Source organism: Bombus huntii, chromosome 8 (genome assembly GCF_024542735.1).
Source record: "Bombus huntii isolate Logan2020A chromosome 8, iyBomHunt1.1, whole genome shotgun sequence".
Classification (NCBI taxonomy): Eukaryota; Metazoa; Arthropoda; class Insecta; order Hymenoptera; family Apidae; genus Bombus; species Bombus huntii.
Genome location: NC_066245.1, coordinates 14,880,386 through 14,892,422, shown reverse-complemented (window position 1 = coordinate 14,892,422; position 12,037 = coordinate 14,880,386). Strand labels below are relative to the sequence as shown.

General features: G+C 38.2%; 1 protein-coding gene across 1 annotated transcript in view; it reads right to left on the bottom strand.

The window, feature by feature from the left end:
* LOC126868697 (DNA-binding protein D-ETS-4) overlaps positions 1–8,868 on the bottom strand; it is a 62,764-nt gene extending 53,896 nt beyond the window's left edge. The window contains exon 1 of the mRNA XM_050624471.1: positions 4,456–8,868. Coding sequence (XP_050480428.1) covers positions 4,456–4,491 — 36 coding nt within the window. The 5' untranslated portion in view covers positions 4,492–8,868. The remainder of the gene's footprint in view (positions 1–4,455) is intronic.
* Between the last annotated feature and the right edge of the window lie 3,169 nt (positions 8,869–12,037).

The following is a 12,037-nucleotide window of genomic DNA, read 5'->3' as shown; positions in this document are numbered from 1 at the left end:
GCAATTACTACGAGGCCTGCTATCCTCGGACCAGGAACGAACGACCAACCACGCCCTCGCTAATGCGAGACCGGGACAGGATTTCGAATTGCCTCGGCAAGGACATCAACTATATACAACATCCGACACAAAGACCGGCTAGTGAGATTTTTAATTACACCCTGTTTACGTGGTCAGCCGTATGTCTGACTGCCTGTTTGTATGTCTGGCCAGCTCTAACCGTCTCTTCTCCGACCAACCGATTTATGATGCATGAACGCTATTCACCATGCTTAACTCAAGTTTCGACGATCTCTTTTTCGGATAATTATCCGGGTGTTTCGCGGTTGTTCGTGAACATAGAATTCCGCAAAAGATCTGTGTTACGTAGAAAAAGTTGGGTATGGATATGGTGAATCACGGTATGATGAAATAGACTTCTTTTTGACGTATACTTTAGGTGTGAGAAAAAGTTTTACAAATGGTTACGATGAACCATGATCGTGTTAGATCGTTTTGTATTCTATGGACATTCGTGATGTTGCAAACATATATCATGCGTAGTTTGAAAATATTCATTTTTCAAATTCAGAATCTTATTTATAAATACGGTGTTTAAATAAAAGGTATATCGAACGAAGGTCGTCTGAATCAGGAAAGTATTTATGCTCCTAAAAATCGTAGCGAACAACGTACGCACCTGTGTTGTGTCGCTGTTTTATGAGTAATTTTACGAGCACAATAAGATACAATTTTCATTATAGGCAAAAATGATACGCGAAAGAAACTTGTACGGATATTGTAAAAGTGTTAGGATTGTATATCTATTTAAAACTGTAGAAGGTAACACGTAAAATAATAAATGATAATAAATTAAAAAATAAAATAATAAGTGATGTGTATCGAATTAAATTATAATAGCGGATATTGAGAAAGCTTAATAGTGCGTATTATGACGTAAACGCTTCAATGCTATCACGCAACATTACCAAAAGTCTAAAATAGGGTTAGGAAAAGATGAATAAGTTATAGGAATCATCACCGTTAGATGTACATGCAAAATGGATCACTGAATGTACTAACGTTAAATATTAATGTATAAACGCAAATGTAATTATAACTACCATGGTAAAATATCGCGTAAAAGAGATCGACAAAACTCGATACACACCAAATCGATAAATACATTAACATAAACACAAACAGAGTAGATACTTTATTATTCTTAAAATTTCCACATTAACTTTGCCAATGATTGATCGAGTGCAAATGTCGAAGTGAATACGGAATGAAGTATCGTATTCAAGAAGAGGGAATATTTTAATAGGAACAACACTCCGTTCTAACAGTTCGTTAAATGACTTTAAGAAGGCTGAAAACATCGATAACGTACAACTAGCCTGTCTTAAAAGAAAACTTTATGTGTACAATTGAAAGACGAAGGTGGCAATGCAGAGTAGCGAAATTTTAGATATATCTAATACGTGAATATGGTAATGTAAAATTCATGTCGTCGGGCTTTACAGACCTCTTTCGTGAATACATAATTCTATTACAGAATATACGCATTAACCACTCGATGAAATGGAGAAAAAAATGATTTGAGAGGCGAGATAAAGCAAGCCCACATGCGTAATAATTGTCCGCGATATAAAAGCGGAACTACGATACAAATTTCCTATGAGTGACATATAGAGAACTGTAAAACAGAAATAGGTCGAACAGTTACGCACAGCTCGAGGAAGAAACTTCAAAGAAGAACTGCAATTACGTCTTTTTCGAGCGAAGTAAAAATAAGTTGTGAAAGCGAAATTCCTGACCGCTTCTTATTTATTATTATCTGCTATATATACTATACTATTACCTGCTATTTACAAAGAAAAAAAGAAAAACACCGACGAGCAACAAACAATTTTAGCGACTACATTACACGACAAGTTTATCGTCAAGTTATCAAGAATGAAAGGAACCAGATAAAAAGGAATGGATTAACCGTTCTCCCCTATCAATTCTCACCTACCGCTTTACCTCGATTTTGTGTACATAACCAGATAAAAATTCTGTATGCTTTGAAAATAATCCGAATGTCATGTCAACCAGAATATTATAACTGAAAGAAAATGGCAACTTTTATATCGAGTATCCCGAGGAAGTTTTAAATTAATAATTAAATTTTTTATCGAAATGAATTATCTGTTTACTCTGCTTTATCCTGATCGAATGAAATAACAAATTAACCGAATTAAATATTGCAATTACAAAAGTATAACAGTAGGGAAAACTTGACCCTAGTTGATCGAGAGACATCTAATTATGTGATTATATTATGACCGGTAATTGGTACAGTCGTAAAATAAAAAATGCATCTCCTAATGAAATTTCGAGATAGGGAAACAGCACATTTTGCTTCGTTTTTACTGCAAAATTTTCCATTACGTACCAGTTGAGTGAATTTCTCGTATCTGACTATCATCTGTTTAGTTGTAGTAGATTCGAAAGTTAGCCTTCCGCGCGACCGTCTCCGACTGTTTGTGTCTTTCTACAACAGGGCCGTATCTAGTTAAACAAACTGGGACAATGCGTTCATAACAGCGAAACTGCATTTTCATCAATCTGCGCGAAAGATAGTTGTATTGAATAATTTCAATTATATTCAACCTCGATTAAATTGTAGAACAAACAGGTCTATTTTGACTCGTAGGAAATTATGAAAGAAGAACGCGACGTTCATTTGTATAAAATTCAAAAGACACCGGATGTATTTTGAGTGACATATTATTCAAAATAATTAATATGAATTTACGTGTAGCTTTTGTTAATAAAAGTCTATTTTTTACTAAAATAAAATTTATGAATTATATAATATTAAATGGAGTATAGGTTTACAAATATCTTCAATTCGTAACAGCATTGATAATGAATTATGTTAGTCGTTTAAATGAAGCTCAATTGAATCATAAAATATGTGTACAATTACTTTAGAAAGAAGTACACTAGTAGAAATACTAATAAAAGGACACTTTAAAAAGAGAAGTACGAGTATGGAAATTCGATTTGAGTAATGAAACTGCAGTTGTATGAAAATGCTACATTAATCGTAAAATTTCTAACGCATATAGCAAAACAAATGATGATAAAAATTACGTGTTTGTACTTTATATGCTGCTATATATTATTTACAATACACATGTCTGTATGAGCACGAAAACGTTCGAGGAACAAAAATATTATGCAAGGTGTTTCCTAGAATCCTGGCTTTTATCCATCGGTGTAGATATTCCAGTCAGATAAATTTATCTCGCTGATTTGCAAATACATCTCGAGAAGCAGCAATTTTAGAGACAACTAACGAAAGGACAGATGTTACGTACGGACACAACTTTAATCTTCGCGGAAAAATTATCCGGGTCCTCGTTGACAGGTCGACGACGTTTTTGCTCATTATCGTCAACCAGCCGGCTTAGAATGGCATTTCACTTATAAAACACCCGTTGCCTTTAAAGTGGCTCGCTTAAATTAATTCTAATTGCCGTGCGTACGCCTTGCATGCAAATAAGTTTTACCTCAAAGAGCCTCGAGAGTTTTGTCAGAATTCACTATTAAAAATCGCGTTAGTCCGTTACCCTATTGTTTTCGGAGAATAGCTAATTTTTGAGAACAATCATTAGTCAGTAAACTACAATATATTTTGTAACGTTTTATTAATTTTGAATAATGTTTCATTATCCTAGATTAATTAAAATAGATAGAAAGAAAATAAATATCGTGACTTCTTCTTCTAGTAAAAAATTTTAATGTTGTGTTTATTGTTCTACTGATTTGTAGCTTATAATTATATTTCAGTTGAAATTTTATCTTTTAATCTATCTTATTATACTTTATTTTATTTTATATAATGAAAATATATTGTTGTACATCTTGAGTATCGAGTTAATGTATTAGTTAATGTTATAGCATGTAGTATGGTAGCGGTTACAAAATTTGCACTTAATTATAATTGTATTCATGGCGAGGATACTGTACGTTTAAACAGTGTCAGCTTTGGCGCGAATTCTCTCCTTACTATTACGTATGTATTCAGAACACGACATCTAATTCAAAACATTACTTCGCGTACAATACAATTTCTTAAATCTATTTTAGGAAAGGGTTTACATTTACGATATTTTTATATAAAATTTGACAGTATATTAGCGTTTTTTTCTGACTGAGTAACATTATAGTCTGACAAAATTTGACTTTCTTGAAAAATCAATATGATATTTACATTTACTAACCTAAGAAATATCTTATAAATGAAATACAATTCTACACTCCTCCAAAAGTTAGATAAATAACAGGAAGCAATTGTATAATTAAGATTTATTCGATTTGAAATAGCTATTCAAACGCAATATACACACGATCAAACTGTTATTGAACGTATCTATCCACATTTTATAGCTCGCAGCAAGTAAACAAAAACAAATAGCTCACCGTTTCCACCATGTCGAAGCCACCACTGTATACCATCGTCGTATTCGTCGGTGATTCTCTTTGTGCTATTACACTTTTGACGATTTTTTCTCCGTCTGCCTATTGACGCTGCCTTGAAGGGTAGCAGTCGATCTCTCGAATCGAACAGAGAGATCGACTCACTCGCTAGAGTGGCTCCAGTCTTCACGTGAATGTAACGCGCTATGTAAGATTCGCTGTATCGTCTTCTCACCCAATGTTTTGTTTTCTTCGAGTCACTTATCGTTTCTTCTCTTCACCTTGTTCAGTCTCTATCTCTTTCTCTGTTATGTCTCGTTCGCTATGTTTCCTCGCGCGTTTACTAACCTCCTCGACTTCTTGAGGACTTCGTTTGCCGCGTGCGACTGACTGACTGACCGAACAGCGAACGCGCGGTCGCCGCGAACGAACTTCGAATTCGAGCGTATCGAACTTAGCCGAACCTAGCCGAGTTTCATCGAACACGACTCGACCTACTATCGTGCGCGCGCCTCTCTCGCGCGCCTTCCTCGCAAAACTTCCGACAATCCTTACGTATTGGCACCCTCTGCGGAGCCGATCTATTCCTCTGGGTCACTTGAACGATTATCTTTAGAAGTTTCCTCTTCCTTTCTTATGTCCCATCCCTTCCGTCCAACCGCCAATTTCAACGTGATAACCTCGAGAAAGTAGCGAGTACAGTACATTCACTTGACATATTCACGTGTTTTTGAGGTTCTGTCAACTCACATATCACTTGATTTTCAAATTTCTTCAAATCACACTTATGTTATACGACAATTACACGAATTCGAGGTAGGTGAAGGTACTTGTTCAGTCGATTATAGCGATTTATACGCGTGGCATATCTCGAGTCACCTTTGGTATGACTGGTCTGAACGAACGGCGCGGGACGAGTTCGTTCAAGCCGTCGACACGACCTACTAAAGATTCCTGCGCATGCGCAGTATTCTCTCCGTTTTTACCGATGATTCTATAACTGTAATTTCTTAATAATTTATAATTATTAATTGTAATAATTTATGAAATAAAAAAGAGACCAATCTTTTAAGATAAGCGTTAGGACTTCATTTCAACAAATAGATAGTTTAAATAGAGCTATACTTAGACAATTACAAGCATCGAAACAAAATTTTATGACGTATTACATGTTAACGTGGACATTACGATAGGGAAACGTAGGACATATGAAGAAAAAGAGAGATATGAACAAAGATGGTATCATAAAGGGCGAAAATAACCGATGAAAACTTTTGTTATGCCATTCTTTTCGCATGGGTCGCTAGAGTAGAATCCGCTACTAGCCTTGATCCGACAGTAAATATCCCGGTACACGCGTAGCGGACTCCTTGGAAACGCACTCTAACGATTCGCGCGAGAGCACGCAGGTATTTGCGTGGGCGATTAGTCAGCGATTAGATCCGCGACACGCTTTATGGAGGAAAAGTGGACACAATAGCCCTTTCTGACTTATGGCGGTGCAGGACGATGGCGCCATTGGAGGATTGTGAAACGGATTCCAGGCCAGACATTTGTAAAACTTTGCAAAGATCAAACTATCAATAAAAAGCCGGAAATTACTAATTGCTTATGCTCGATCATATAAATGCTAAAGATAATGGGAAGATGTTTTTCAAGAAAAACGGTGATTCGATTACAAGGAACAAAAGGGATTATTTGGAAAATGAGAATATAATCTATGATGAGACAGGAAATTAATTCGAGGACCACAGTAGATTTAAGGAATATGTACAATAGTACACAATGGTAAAAAAGCATAGAGATAATCTGTTGCACCCGTACTCTACGACAAAAACCACTCCATTCAGAAAACTTTATTCTTTATTTGCGTTGCTTTCTTTGATGAGAATTGCAATTTGCTCATTCATACCATACTTTACGAGACCTCAAAAAAGAGAACCGATTTGAAACGCATTGAATCTTGTGAAAAATAATTTTGCAAGATATTTAAGCGTCGTCGTCATGGCGTCGTTTCTACTATTCTACAATACGTACGATCCTACAAAAGACGAAATGCTCAGGATTCTTCAAATGTTTCGTGGCAACACTAGCAAAGACGCGTGCTAGCGCGCATTATAGATCATGCGATCGTCGACTAATCTGGTCGGAAGAAAACTTTTAGCGCGAACGTAAGCATGAGATAAATCGGTTTACTAAAAAAAGTAACGGAAATCGCAAATTACCGTTACGCTTTTATCCACGGGAAAAGAAAGAAGAAAAAATGATTAACTTAACTTTGCTAACTTTGAAAGTACAAATTAACTTTTAATTATATCGTTCATAATGTAATTCTGATTAGAGGAAATGATCAATCATGTGGCAACGATCACTTTGGTTTTTGTATCTACGTGCGTCATATATGTAAATTTGTTCCTAAATTCTCCTTTTAAAAAAGCATCGAATGAACTAAGCTCGCACGAAAAATCGAACGATTACGTGTGTCTTTCAAAAAAGGTAGGTAGCATTCGCTTCTCTCTTTTTCTCCTCTTAATTCTCTTCTTTCGACTGTCTTACCTTTACATCAGTGACTTTCTAACGTTTTATCCAATGAATCACAATCGATTGTGTTTAATATTATGTGGATCGTTTGCTTGGGTTATTAAATATTTCAATTAATTAACATTATTTTGATTGAATATATAAAATTCCAGCTACCTAATTATGACATTACGGAAATAGATTATAAGAAGATGATTATTTTTAAACGATTACAAGAGAATAGGGCGGTAGCAGTTGATCCAAATTTTTGTTTCACGAGATTCTGTTTTGAGCAGGCAAAAAATTCTTATGCAAATATAGGAGATACATACAAAGCGTAATGATAAATTTTACCGCTCTATTGATCTATCTATTTCAATGGCTCTTACTACCCAATAAAAACACTTTGAGCGTTATTGTAAAACCGTTCACGGGCTAACGATCAGGTCTACCACTCAAGTACGTAGTTTACGTGACTGCTCGAATCAGTCTTTCCCCATTGTGAAAGTCTGTATCCGGCTGGGAAATTAATTCGTTTGCATTTGAAAAAATCGACTTACGTTCATTGATGCAAATTATCACGCGCAGATACGCTTTTCTCTCGGGCATTTCGTATAATTTAACGATTCCTTTTTGTTCCCACCACATTTGAATCAATCCCTTGCTAATGTAGATTGATTAAAAAAGTTATAAATGAGATGTTGCGTTAACGTAAAGTATTACCGTCGATCTTTAATACGTTAAGATAGCAAGATTAAAAAGGCTAAATTACTTTAATGGGAGACCATCTTACTTATGATTGTTTTATCGTCGATTTGATTGGATAAGCAGAATTGCGTCATTGGGACGGAAATCGGGGGAACTTGTTTCAGTGAAAACAGTCTCGGTCGTCTCGCGGTCTGTTTTGTGCAGTCTGTTTCGCAGGAGAGGATCGTGTGAGAATGGCAGAAGCGAGTAGAAAATAAAAGCGGTCGACTGGTAGTGACGTCGGTGTTCGCCGCGTTAACGTCGTTCAGCTGTGAGAAAGCATGAGAAAAGAAAAAACGAAGAGGATTTATGTCGGGAAGGAAAGAACTGCAGCTCGTATGCGACTGCTCAAGTACAAGGGCACGTACGCCCTATTCGCAATCTGCGACATTTGTGGCGGATATGCGGTATAAGTTGACATTCAGTACATTTCTTCTTCTCTTTTTGGAAATGGACGAATCAGGCTAGAAAGCGTACAGACTTAGAAAAATTGAAGAAACGGAAGTGGTTTCGTCATTATATACATCTTCTTCGATCCAAGATCAAAACAAAAGTAACAAAATAAAAATATTTAAAGATAAACAGTTAATCTGTATTTTTTTAATGACTCGAATAAAAAATTGAAAGGAACAAATCTTATCCCTCTCCACGCTTCATTAAACGAAAATGATAAACGCCTTAGTAATCAAGAAACCGTTTAAACCAACTTACCGATACATTAACCTGTAACCATTCGATTAAAGTTCGGAGCAAGCCATAAAACAAAACGGCGAGACATTATCGTATCTCAGGCGCGGCGAGGCTCGAGAGGAAAGTGAACCAGATCACTTTTCCTTTCTTCAAAATTTATCGTGCTCCGGTCATCTGCTAGAATCTCGGTATCCAATTATCGTGATGCCATCGGTAACCGAGGACAGAAATAATTTACGGCCGCCATTATCGTGGAATTTTCACATGTTTTCGTCCGGCCGAAAGAAAATCATTATTTCATCCACGATGAAACATTATCTTCCGGCAATCGAGCAATAATTGTCCACCGTAACCGAGTCGGTCCCGAAGATATCCCATTGTTCGAGGGATCTTGGCTCGAGATACCAGAGATTTTTCATCGTCCTGCATCTTCGTAACGTTCGCGTATTGCGACCACCCTGTGGTATCTTGCATGAGGTCTCCGTAGCATCTTTAGGCCCCGTACACACCCGTATACCGATACCTTCAAAAATTGTGGCTATTGTTTAATCGTAAAAAATATTTCGGATCTATTCAAATCTTAGAATCTATTAAAATCTTTACAATTATTTGTTTGGATGACATCTTCCGTGTCACATGGACAGTCGATAGTACTTACATGGTATTTAACAGAATTGAAATTTGTACTTTTCAAATATCAAGAAAAGTTCTATTACGATTTGGTAAAATAACCATCTCACAATCGACTGCGTGGGTTTTTACCAACACCTGTAATCGTCTAGCAGAAAAGACCATTCCCTTTCACCGGGACTAAGTAAGCGTTATATCTTCTTTTTCAGGCGAGTTAATAGCCGACGGCGCGCTTAACAACCATTCATCTAGATAGTATTGCAATGATCGCCACGTCTAGTTTCTCTTAAGCAGCTAATTAACAAACCAGTCGCTTGTTACGCCCAGCAGATTCGCGTTTCGCGTGGTTCATTAGACGTTTACGTGTTCCTAGCACGACTGTTCCTTAACCGAGGTGAGCAACCCGGCGTATGCTTTGAACCGAACGAAAAACCATTCCATGGAAATGTTTCACGCCATGGAATGAGGTGAAACGTGGCTACGATGACGCCAAACGCCATCGAAAGTTATTAGTTTCGCACCTGCACCTGATGACGCAGATTCATGGCGAAACGAGTCGGCCAGCTTTCGCTAGATAAAATCACCAACGACAGGACGCAGATCGAAAAATCGTGTATCGAACGGGCGTGAAAGCCAGGGCGAGGTAATTACAACTCAACAGATAATACCAGCCATTATCTGACATATTTGCGGCGTACGATGCGGTTCGCGAAAGGTTACGACACGCGGCATTGCAATTCGTATCGTAACCTTTCGAAGGTACTGTTGCAACCTTTCAGAATATGCGTTCTTTCTATCGATATACGGTTTATCATACAAATTAATGCTCTGCGGCTTTTTAGCGATCACCTTAATTTATAAGATGACGCGATATTAGACTACCGTGACTGTGTTCCTTTCTGGATGGAAGTGGTCTATATGCACTTTAATTTTACGTTCCATCTCATGTGGTTATTTTATTAACGAAAATGCTGCTAAGAATTCTCATTAATACCAATGAATGTCTTTTCTTTTTAGATTTATCAATGATTTACCCCATATACTTGCGCTATTAATGAAAGTTCTTTCATTTGGAAGCCAAATTAATCGATTCCAGTTTTAAGAAATACCTCTTGATCTTAATAGATTATTATAATAGATCTTAACAGAAATCAAATGATTATCCCCGGTAGAATGGATCAATTCTGCAAGACTGGATTATCTCATGTAATTAAACAAATTTTCTAACAAGGGAGTAAAAAAATGAAATAAACGCAATATTCGTTTTTAGCGAACGGCTTTTAGTAATTTAGTAAAGAACTGCATCACGGTTCGTTGGCAATGTAACTACATAGGGTGTTATGGCATGTCTATCCGCACGTGAGTCATCGGTGTTCGCACATAGCTCCTCGAGTCATAAGTTTCTTAATGAGCATTCGGTGTTAGAGAACGAAGCATAAGAAACAGCGTGCCATAATCTTTGTGTTATTGCATTAACATTAAATTTATCAGTGATTTATCGTATTCATACGAAAGCTAAACGTTATGTCTCATGAAATTCTGGGCTAAAAGCTAATGTGACAGTAATGGGCTTACAAACATCACAGTCCTATTACACCCCGATTGTGCTCTGCCCTCTTTTAATAATAATCTACTGTGCGTAATCTTTCACCAGAGTGATGTTTCACGCGTGTAAGTTTTCCAAAGACACGATAACCCGATCAAGCCGAACGAGACGAAACATTGAAATGATTGTTGTGAGTCGATCTTAAAGCGATCGGCGCTTATTGAAGAGAAACCTGAGTAGGGGGTGGAGAAAAAAGATAGGAGTACTGTAAGAAGCAGAAGAGGAGGAGGGACTGAGGGAGGGGGAAGAAAAGGGACAAGAGAGGAAGAAAGAGAGAAAGAGACAATGGCAACGTGAGAAAAAGAAGAACGAGAAGAAGAAGAAAACGGCGAAGAAGACGAAGGCGGAGAAGAAACGTTGAACGAAAGAGGAAGAAGATAGAGAGAGGGGCGACCACCTCCTCTTCAGGGTGCTCTTACCGTGCGTAAATATAGGGCACACCACGTAGCCGAGTGCACCGTGGAGGGTGACCTCGATAACCCTTGGTACCCGAGGCAGCCGTACGATGAAGAGGAGGCTGAAGAAGCGGGACGAAGTGGAGGGCGGTCGAGAGGGTGGGCAAGACGAACGGGAGAGAAACAAGTCGCCGAGCTAGCGAACAGAGGAAAAAGGAAAGCCAAGCAGGGAAGCTCGACCCGTCGAGCCGTGCGAGAAAAGGACCGCGCGAGAACGAACGAGGATAAAAGGGAACAGAGTTCGGAGGGAGGAGGAGAGGTAGTACGCTAAAGAGACGTACGTTCCCACACGAACCCCCCAAGATGCGTCCTGGCATCGTCGGGCCTGAACCCCCGATGCCCAGAAGCTGATAAAAACAGCTACAAAACTGCCTACCGGTGTTTTCTGCCTTTTGCTCCTGCATTACTCCCACCGTGATTCCCTCTATTCCCCGCGTCGCCGCCGTCTTTCTTCGCCACCTTCTTCGCCCCTCTCTTCTTTGCTCCTCTTTCTCGCCTTTCGGTAAAACACGAACCAAGGGGAGAATGCGATGCCGTTGCCTTCGAGCTTGCGGACCCCGAGTTATGCGCGCTGCTACCTCGATTGACTCGTTTTCCAAATGCCCGCATGATGCTAATTTCCTGCTTCATCTACCGTTTAGCGGCCGTTTCTTCGGAATACCTCCCTAGAGCTAAGAGATTTCCGGTCGCTCCTATTGTGGTTCGATTCCTTGTATGCTTGAAAAAAAAAGCAGAAGGAGACGATTCCAATTATTATTACTCGATTTGTTAGACACGTTATAATAATTTTAAGTCAAACGTAGGGTAATGCATTTCGAAACGACAGAGATGAAATCTCCTCTATTGTTATATTCACGATTCCAAACTTTCTATTCGTATAGGATTATAGCGATTGATCTCGGCTACGAGAGACGATAAATATATACGAGCAAGGACG